The sequence below is a fragment of the Ochlerotatus camptorhynchus genome, unplaced genomic scaffold (assembly GCF_037179485.1).
Source record: "Ochlerotatus camptorhynchus isolate MF236.1 unplaced genomic scaffold, CSIRO-AGI_Acam_v1.1 ptg000248l, whole genome shotgun sequence".
In the NCBI taxonomy this organism is placed as follows: domain Eukaryota; kingdom Metazoa; phylum Arthropoda; class Insecta; order Diptera; family Culicidae; genus Ochlerotatus; species Ochlerotatus camptorhynchus.
In genome coordinates this window covers 3,589,309-3,599,609 of record NW_027040738.1, presented here as the reverse complement: position 1 = coordinate 3,599,609, position 10,301 = coordinate 3,589,309, and the positions used below count along the sequence as shown (strand labels likewise).

General features: G+C 43.6%; 1 protein-coding gene across 1 annotated transcript; it reads right to left on the bottom strand.

The window, feature by feature from the left end:
* Window positions 1-2,141: 2,141 nt before the first annotated feature.
* Window positions 2,142-9,958, bottom strand: LOC135704845 (uncharacterized). The gene is made up of 4 exons (XM_065226355.1): window positions 8,974-9,958; window positions 8,719-8,893; window positions 2,483-2,840; window positions 2,142-2,423 (listed from the first exon to the last, which is right to left on the bottom strand). The coding sequence occupies exons 1-4, from the start codon at window positions 9,956-9,958 to the stop codon at window positions 2,142-2,144; spliced, it is 1,800 nt and encodes a 599-aa protein (XP_065082427.1).
* Between the last annotated feature and the right edge of the window lie 343 nt (window positions 9,959-10,301).

Genomic DNA, 10,301 nt, shown 5'->3' with positions numbered 1-10,301 from the left:
AGCTGAAATCAAAATCTCCTTCAGCTCTCGTTAAAAGACAATATTATTCTTTATCCTTTACCTTACTCCGATTTTCACGTCCATCCCGACTTCCCTGCTGAAAGACTCTGAAAAATGGAAATCCTCGCAAATATTTAATCAACTTGACCATGAAAAAAAAAACGAGCGCGGTAAAAGAAAATTATTGGCGAGCGGGATTTTTAATTAACGGTTCGCATAAATCACTACTGTGCGGAATGAATTTGCAAACCCCATCGCCTTCATTTCCTCTTATCTACCAAAAGGCGCCCAATAATCGGCAGGATGATTGGCAAGTGATTGGAGATTTGCTTCATTTTACATTTCGATTTCCATTCGAAGGGATTGGAAAAACTATCCAACCATCTGTGACGTCGTTGGAGTAACACTTATTCCTCGGAGTAATTAAAACTGGATTCGCATTTTCAGATCCGAAATGGAATCGAATTCTGATGAATAATTGATTCCGGCACCCCGTCGCGATATAGTCGTCAAGAGTTACGACGTCTAGACGAAAGCTTCGTACGATGACACTTTGCACTGCACGTCAACTCCTATCGGGAGTTGTTCTGTGTACTCTTGTGGCTCGCGTGCCCTATCGAATTTCACCTTTCACACGTACGGATCGCAACTCGGATGCTGGCTGGGGATGATTAACATCGGAGATCGCTCATCCATCGAGTTCTTATCCCCCTCGGCATCATCATCATCATCATCATCGTCGTCATCAGTGGGTAAAAAACGAGTGGAAAATCGTTTTGAATCACCCCGCTCTCGCCTGGTTGAGTGTCTTCACGCATTCCATCGAAGGGCCCTCCCTCATGGCTGAGTAGTGTTATAAGGGCAAGTCGAGCAGACCGAAGCTTTCAAAAAGATTATCGTTTGTTTACGTGGTTTATCTGCTTTTTTTTTGCTATCCCACACCCACGATGACGACGAGCTGACTTTTCGAAAGTTGTTCCACTTCATCAACGGATCAACTTCACTAGCCGAGAGTGAAGGACGGTGCTAGGAGCTGAGGGTGCGTGTAGAGACAGCAGGATCCTGTGGCTTCCATTTTACAGGCAAAAGTGACAAATCGCCCATCGACGCAGAACAAACTGCGTAGTGCTAAGAGGTGTGGAATGGGACGAAACCGATTCCGGAACTATTAAGTTGAGACGATTACACGTCTAATCGGATCGTTCAAGTGTGGGAAGCAAGTTTGCTCGAACTTGATGTTGGGCTCGGGATTCGGCGTAGATATCGACCCAAGGGTGCTTCATTTTGAAGAAAAAAAAAAGTGATGAATTTCTGATAGGTCACTGTCGGCGGTAGGCCACTGAGAAGCAAAACGATTAAAAGTGGTTTCCGAATGTTAACGTGTATTTCGATACAAGCGTAGATTTTATCCTGTAATTCATTAAGGCATTTAGGAATAATTACAGTGAAATCCCTAAATATGTCTCACTTACGTTTTGTATTTAACTCGTCTTGTTAGTGCTTCCTTCTGTCCTTTTTCGGTTTCAATGTTTTAAATACTACCGTCACGAAGAACACCTCCTGTTATGTCCACTGGCTTTACTAGCCGGACGATTAACACCGAACCTTTAGTTTAAAGAGCTTTTGTAAATACTCTAGATAAAGAATAGATTTTAATTTCACAAGTAAGAAATTCAACAATTATTCATTAATTACCTTTCAACTAGCAATAAATTCTAGATCAATTCACGAAATAGTAATAGTTTCAAGGGTTTTAAGTAGATTTTATCTACATTTAGGCACTAATTTAAGTTCTTCCACTATCAATCACATCACGTTAAATTGCTTTATAATTACTGTCTTCCCACGCCAAGCAATATCTCGGTGAATGACGTTTCTTCTAACGGCCACGTAGTTGTCAAATCGGAGTGACATACGATGAATCGAGAGCCGGTCGCATTGATGTGCCGTTCTTCGTTTCCTTGCGTGCATCCGCTGAATTGCAAGGTTGTTTCGATTTATAAGGTGAGGCGCACCGACCGTGGGGTCGTAACACTTCCCCCCCCCCTCCAGGTATGCCAAGTCCTTGGCTTACCTCTTCGTCACGTCGAACCTCAAGGACCGCTAGCTTTGTCGCCGGTCGCGTAGATACCCGCCTGGGTCTAAACCGCTGCTGATCTCATCTGCCCGTCTTTGCTCCTGTTGTTCGAAATTATCCGTCCCTTGGGTCTACAGTTTCGTGGAAGTCCTGGGTCGACGACTACCACGATGTCGTTCACCTCAATCGGCTTGACTTCGTTAAACCACTTGGTCCGCTTGGTTAGATTCGGTAGATAATCCTGCACCCATCGTCGCCAGAAGATGTTCGCTTCGACCTGTGAAGCACACCACGCCCGGCGCAGAATCACCGTTCTGTTGTCGAAGACCGTGTCAGCTTGAGACCGCTCGAAGAACCCAGGAGAAAACGGTTAGGTGTTAGAACTGGAGCCTATGGATCTTCTACCGGCACGTGCATCTGTGGACAATAATTGATAACGGTCTCCACTTCGGCCAACATATTCCGGAGTACTTTGTCGGTTGGATTTCGCTCTGGTTTCATCACCGCGAGGTTCTTCTTCACCGACTGAATGAGCCTTTCCCAGGCTCCACCCATATGCGGAGGAAGAAATGTCCACTCCGTTCCAGGCCCGACGACTGCTTGGATGATCCTCTCCAGATCGACCTCTTTGAGTTCCACCTCAAGTTCTAAACGCACTGCCGTCAGTTCCTTGCTTGCCGCCGGATCCTTGCTTGCCGCCAGTTCCTTGCTTGCCGCCGTAAAGTTCGTACCACGGTCAATGCCATTTACGCACGAATTCGCACTAAGTGAATGTGCAATTTCAATATGTACCGCCCGTATAGTCATTAGACTGATGCAAATTTTGACATTTTCGCTCCACAGTGCTCAAACCGTTCCAAATCGGGTCCTGATCAGTCTCCCAACATTTGAACTCCTTTGAAAAGAAACTGACTTGGCACAAACCATTTGTAACCAGTTGGTTACAATCCGTGGATTTTCGTTTGTATGAGTTGTTGTTGTTTGGAAAATTCACGTATTTTAATTTAAAAGACAGAAGGCAACACACAGCAGCGAGAGGGTTAGTACCGCTGCAAAAACACTCGAACGATTATAAAGGGAGGACAATTAAGCTAAAAATGGAGAATGATCGGCAAAAGGCATGCGAGTGGCCATGTTGTAAAAGGAAAAAACTTTCTAATTGGCAGAAGTAACCAGGCGTCCGTGTAGACCAGTTGAGTGTTAAGTGTAGTGCATATTTAATACAACACCCCCCCCCCCCCTTGTGGGGTTTGGGCTAGAAAGCCTACCTCCGTTCAGGACCTCTTGTGCTTTTGTACATTTTGTACACCTCGTACTCGACATAAAACGGTCTTACACGGCTCGGCTCGGAAGTCAAGATGGCTTCCGAGCCTAATAGTAAATGATCCTCGATCGTCCGTCAGGGACGATTCCCTCAGGCCGCACAGTGGCACGAATATGAATAAAGACGGTCAAAAATATTTTCTACCCTTTTTCGACGTTTTAGAGACTGGGTGTCTTGGGAGAAGTTGCTCAAAATTATAACTCGCATCTTTGGAAATACACACCTGAATAATATTTAAGCTAGTATTACACATCCAAATTCTAACTTTTTCCAGTTACGAGATAATGGTTCCATGTCTTGGACAAAGTTGCAGAACAGTTGATTTCATGAACATTTGCTAAAGACACCAAATTTCTACATCTTAACTCTGTAGAGCTAGAATAGATTTTCTTGTAAGACTACCTTAATATTGGTTTTTTAAATTAATTAGTGCTTTTTTCAAATTTGATCAATTTATCATGTTCTAAGAAATTGTTGGCATCATTAAAATATACAACTTTGCTGAATACACCAATGCTTTTCATTAACATCAATGTGATATACAGCCCATCAAGCGTTTTTGTGACGTCATATTCAACGGCTCGAAAAGAGGGTGGGCGGGCCCTGGCGGGGTCTAAAACTGGTTGTATTTTGAAGATTACCTTATAAAATAGTACTTCAGAAAATTTCAGCGTTGGGTACTGAGGGGTACCTAGCCAAATCTCGATTCGAAAATGTCAATATTATATACAGCCCATCGGACGGTTTTGTGACGCCATATTGAACGGCCCAAAAAGATGGCAGTGCTGGGTTTCCAGGGGTATAGGCGGGCCCTGATGTAGTCGAATACTGATTGTATTTGGAAGATCACCTTATAAAATACTACTCCTAAAAATTTGAGCGTTGGGTACCGAGGGGTTCCCAGTCAAATCTCGTTTATATATATTTAGTACAAGTTATATACCAATGTGTGCTACGAGTGTGCTACTTACTCATGATAAAATTTACAACTATATAAAAAATGCATTATCTTGAAATGTTATCAATGGGTTTGTTCATCAACTGCATATTCTGAACTTTGATATTTTGAGTATGCCAATATTGAAAAAAATATGTTTTAATTACTCCTTACCTGACTATCTTCGATAATATTTGACATGACGATTTCCATGAATCTGCTCCGCCCACACTTTGAACAATTCCATCCGACAAAGATTGAATGTATTCATTTTGAACCACAACTTCAATACAAGTTGTTCGTAAAGAGACGAACCAGCTACAGGCTAAAAGTCTCTATAATAAAGCAAAAAAAAAAAAAGTTGTTCGTGAAAAAAATCACACTTAGATAATTAAATAAACTCTATCGCTCTTTGCTATCGCCAAAACGTCAAGCGCAAAATAGTCATCTGCAGCAGCGTTCAGCGATGTGCATGCGGAAGTTTCAAACATCTGTTGTGAAGTCACGTTCCATGTTCTGAAAAGAGGGTGGTGTGGGTAGTTCCAAAGTTGGAACCCTTTAGAACCGTAGTCAGAATTTTATCATTTATTCTAGTTTTCTTGAAAGTTATACCGATATTTTAGTCCATATTGTATATAATAAAGGGCAAAGAATATACCAATATTATCAACTATCAACATATGAGTATCAATATTGCAATGAATGTACATATCAATGTAGGTACACTGAATAACAAACACATTAAGAACAAACCCATTAAATACATCTTCAGATTAAGCTTAATAATTTAAATAATTTGCAAGTTCAAACATGTGTAGGTTAAAATCTGGGTACTGCGGAGTCGACCAATTTTATTTTGCAAGCCAATGGAAAACTGGTTGAAAATTTTCTCAAGTTTAAAATTGATTTGCTCTTTCTCAGTTGATTCGCGCCAAAAGCTCTGAGCCAGGAGTGCTCGAGCCCCCATGACTCTATCAAAGTTTGTTTACATACATGTTTCGCCAAAGTATGTTCTACTGTAATTGAAAACTCAGCTGCCTCATAAAAACTATGCTGGTTTTTATACTTTTATCACTAAGCTTGTTGGTTTTTATCTTTGAGCTTAAAATTAAGAATGTGTTATGATAAAGTATAGAGCATTTTAATGAGATTACAATGCTTGACGGTAGATAAGAACAGTAAATGCATTTGCTGCTTCTGAATGTTTGGCTCCCGCTTGACAGTTCACACTGGCTCCCAAGTGACAAGCACCTTGAGTGAGTCCGCAGTACTCAGGTTAAAATCATTGATTCATAGCTCAATACCTAACGCGGAATTTTTCAGGAGCACTATTTTATAATGTAATCTTCGAAATTCAATCGGTTTTAAACCCTGCCAGGGGCCGCCTACCATCTTTTCGGGCCGTTCAATATGGCGTCACAAAACCGTCCGATGGGCTGTATATAATATTGACATTTTCGAATCGAGATTTGGCTAGGTACCCCTCAGTACCCAACGCTGAAATTTTCTGAAGTACTATTTTATAAGGTAATCTTCAAAATACAACCAGTTTTAGACCCCGCCAGGGCCCGCCCACCCTCTTTTCGAGCCGTTGAATATGACGTCACAAAAACGCTTGATGGGCTGTATATCACATTGATGTCAATGAAAAGCATTGGTGTATTCAGCAAAGTTGTATATTTTAATGATGCCAACAATTTCTTAGAACATGATAAATTGATCAAATTTGAAAAAAGTACTAATTAACTTAAAAAACCAATATTAAGGTAGTCTTAAAAGAAAATCTATTCTAGCTCTACAGAGTTAAGATGTAGAAATTTGGTGTCTTTAGCAAATGTTCATGAAATCAACTGTTCTGCAACTTTGTCCAAGACATGGAACCATTATCTCGTAACTGGAAAAAGTTAGAATTTGGATGTGTAATACTAGCTTAAATATTATTCAGGTGTGTATTTCAAAAGTAGCGAGTTATAATTTTGAGCAACTTCTCCCAAGGCACCCAGTCTCTAAAACGTCGAAAAAGGGTAGAAAATATTTTTGACCGTCTTTATTCATATTCGTGCCACTGTGGGCCGGTGGCCTTAATTGCCAAGGAGGGTCCCGTCTCGACTCGACCAAGGTGGCCATGCCACGGTCAGCCGATGCCGTCAACGACGGAAGACGCCTGCCAGCCAAACGAGCCAGCAACGCCTGCTGAGCCGTATGTGGCTGATGAACGCCACCAGATCCGCCATTCTCCCAAAGCGGCAACAACACTGTCTGCAGCCCGCGCCGCAAGTTTCCGGGCACACGGTAGTGCAGGAGCAGCCGTGTGGACCAACGCCAGCGTCGCGATGCCGAAGGAGAATCTGCTGCAACAGTGAGTACCGTACTGTTCATAAACTCTCGCATACACGCCACATATATGTGAAAACCCACACCCACACGCCACAGAAAAGGGCAAATAAATGTTTTAGAAAATGTGAATATTCCTGTGTTTCATACTTTGTCCGCGTAGCCCCTCCGAATACCCAGTAACATGCCGGCCCTGCGACACAGTTCAGGGGTCTCATGCTACTGAGCTAGTTACCCGGGAGTGTCTGGTAATGCCATAGTCACACATTTGAAGTTTATATGGAAATTACTATGGGAAAGCGAAACTTTTTGTTAATTGTCTTCTTACCTTTTTCCATATTGCACTGTTAAAAAATTCAAAAGCTATACCTATGGAAAATTTACTCAGCTACAACTTTGCACAATATAGTTGTTGAACTAAAAGTCAAATAAAATAGTTATTAATTGTTTAAGAGATTGATAATCTTATGGCATGATCAAGCAGCTGTTTTGTGAGCAACACTGTATCTTGCAGTGTGACATAGTAGCCATGATTTTTGTGCTCTATTCTAAGCGCCAGAAACACCAATGTTGCCTGCTGAACAGTTGAATGAGCATAATCATAAGACATTAGTGACTTGAATCATTAATAACATTTGTTCCTTACATTTGATTGAAAAGTGGGTTTGAACAAAGTTGTAGCTGAGAAAGTTTTCTACAATCACTGCAATCATTTTCAAAAGCATCCTGATGTGGTGAATTGTTAGATAGATATGAACAAAAAAAATAAGTTTTCCCATAGTAATTCCCATATAAACTTCAAATGGTTTGTGCCAAGTCAGTTTCTTATCGAATGAGTTCAAATTTTGGGAGGCTAGTCAGGACCCGATTTTAAACCGTATGAGCACTGTGGAGCAAAAATGTCAAAATTTGCATCAGTCTAATAGTCATGCATGTTACAAGCACACCCCACCGCTTGTCAGTTCTTCGCCCTACCGCCACCAACAAAGGGCCGAAATAATCAATGCCAATCAACGCCAGCCTTGCTTTAGGAAGATCGCCCATAGGAGGTGGACGTGGGACCGCCCTTGGGTTTTTGTACTCCTGACAGCTCGCTCTGACTCGTTGAAATAGCCGCCTGATCTTCGGGATCCGGAATGTTTGCCGCAACTCGTTCACGACGGTAGTGTGGTTTTGATGATGGTACCGCTCATGATGATCCTTGACTATGAGCCATTTGACATGATGATCTTTCGAGAGAAATATTGGATTCCTAGTGTCCATGGAAGCGTTCTCGCATGCGTTGATCCTGCCATGCATCCGAAGTACTTTCTGCTCATCCATGAAAGGGTTCAGTACGTAGATCGTACTCGATGTTTGCATCGCCTTGCTGGCAGCTCCCGCGCTAAGAACACTTATCTCGTCTGAAAAGGCCTCTGCCAGAACCAGTCAAAGCAGCTAGTTAGTTGTATGATTCAGTTAGCGGACCAGTGATGCGTTCTGTGTTGTTCGCCCCCCAACAAGAGTATTCTCGAACGTTGATGATTGATTGGGGTTGCACCTGATGGTAGTAGAGTTTTGCACGGAGTTCTTTATCGGTGCCAGCTTCACGGTACGGATTAGATGGCCAGCGGTCTTGACGTTCCCGCAAGTAACTGGGTCCTTTGAACTACCGGCTATCTTCGGTGAGGTTTGGCACACCCTTCCACTTGGTAGCATCGTCAGCAACATTTTCCTTCGACCGCTTATAACCCCAGTCTGCTATGTTCGTTGTTTCCAGAATTTCACTGATGCGGAATGCAACGAATTGCGAACACCGCCTCATGATCTGACCGGATCCAGCACAAGACGTCACGCGAGTCCCTCCAGAAAAACCTCTTGAATGACAAGGACTTCGTATTCCTATCAGCCAACCAGACTCCGATGATCGTGTCCTGCAACTCCAACCTTGGTATGGACACAAGTCTCTGCCTTGCTCAAAACGTAGATAAACGGCAGCTGCGTGGCCTGACAGGCTTGCATCGACAAACGTGTGCAATTGGGATGTTCGTATGTGGACTCAGTTACGTTAAGAAACGGTAACAGCGAGGTATGCTGATGTCCTGCACCTTCGGTAGAATCTTCAACCATTTCTCCCACTTTTTGTTGAGACTTTCCGGAATCACGTCATCCCATCCGATGCCAGCTCGCCAAACTTCTTGGAAGAGAACCTTCAGGTAGATGAATACGTTCGATAACAGTCCTAGCGGATCAAAGACAGCCTTTAGCCATTTCGCGACAGCTAAAAGGTAAACGTGTCGGTAGACGTACACCGCCACATACCCAAAACCTTCTCTGTTCCCAGTTCCATTCCGAGCTTTAAGCTCTTCTCGTCGGTATTCTCTTCTCTCATCGCTTCCACGACTGCAGATGAGTTGGAAATCCAGTTTCGCATGTCGAATACAGCATGCGCGTGAACGAACTTCACATCCTTAGCGATCTGAATAGCCTCCTGCTCCGATTCGACGCTAACTAGATATTGTGATTCGAACCTATGCGCGTTGAGATTTTTCACGTACTGTGCGCAGCTTGGTGAACACGAGCTACCGAAGGGCATAACTTGTGCTACGTAGGTGCTGGGGTTTCCGAAAGAGTCGTCGCACCATAGCACTCTGATACAATACTGATCCTTCTTGCACATGAAAACCTGCAAGTACATCTCCCTGATGTCACCACTGAGCTCCACTAGGAATTCTCGGAACCGGTAGAGAACGTAGTCGAGCGGTGTGAGGAGGTCCGGCCCTGTCAGGAGCATTGAGATCAGCGAAACACCGTTGGTTTTAGCTGCCGCATCCCACACGATTCTCACCTTGCCGGGTTTGTTTGGGTTGAACATCGGGAACAACGGCAGATACCACACTCGCTCCTCGTCGGAAAGTTTCCTGATGTACCCTTTCAGTCGGTAATCTTCGATCTTCGCTCGTAATACTTCCGCTAGTTCCGGCTGCTTCTTCATTCTAGTTTCCGAGCAATGGAAATGCCGTAAAGCTGCCGGTTTGCTGTTGGGTAACTCGATGTCGTCGAACTTCCATAGAAGGCTAACTTCGTATCGACCGCTTTCCTTCCGGGTGGCTGACTCCAGTATTCGCTGCTCGCTGCCCAGAGAGAAGTAGTCACGTTCAGCTTGCTGCAACATTTCATCGGACCGCTCGCTGCATGGACAAGTGTGGACGCTGTGGCTGTGATGTCCCACTAGAGCTTCTCCGGTATCCGCGCCTCCGCAGACGATCCATCCAAGACGCGTTTTCATTGCGATGGGTTCGTACATCTTTCCTTCCCTTCCCTTGAGTGGAAATGTGAGGTTGGCGTTGGCGATTCCGATCAAGATTCGATATAACTTGCCTGATATAAGATGAGCCTTCAAGCACGAAGGTTCGAGAACGCGATTGTCGCTATCCTTGATTGTGGCACACCACGTTGGCCATCCGGCGCTATCTTTGAACTGTTCATTATGTGGATCACAATACAGGTCCGCTACTGTTCTTCGACAATTGAGGCTTTCTTCTGGATCATTCTTCGGCCAAGCCGTGCAATTTCTGCATCGTTACGCACGTGCATCAAGCATACATATTCGTATTCATCGCATCGATTTTCATCTCGGTGGCTGCTTC

Bases quoted from the DNA above. Each gene is read 5' to 3' on its own strand.
- LOC135704845 (XM_065226355.1), bottom strand. From the start codon at position 9,958: ATGTACGAACCCATCGCAATGAAAACGCGTCTTGGATGGATCGTCTGC. The intron at 8,894-8,973 runs GTATGTGGCGGT...TTGATCCGCTAG, and splicing joins GGGAACAGAGAAGGTTTTGG to GACTGTTATCGAACGTATTC. The intron at 2,841-8,718 runs GTAACTGAGTCC...ACATTCACTTAG, and splicing joins CGCTGTTACCGTTTCTTAAC to TGCGAATTCGTGCGTAAATG.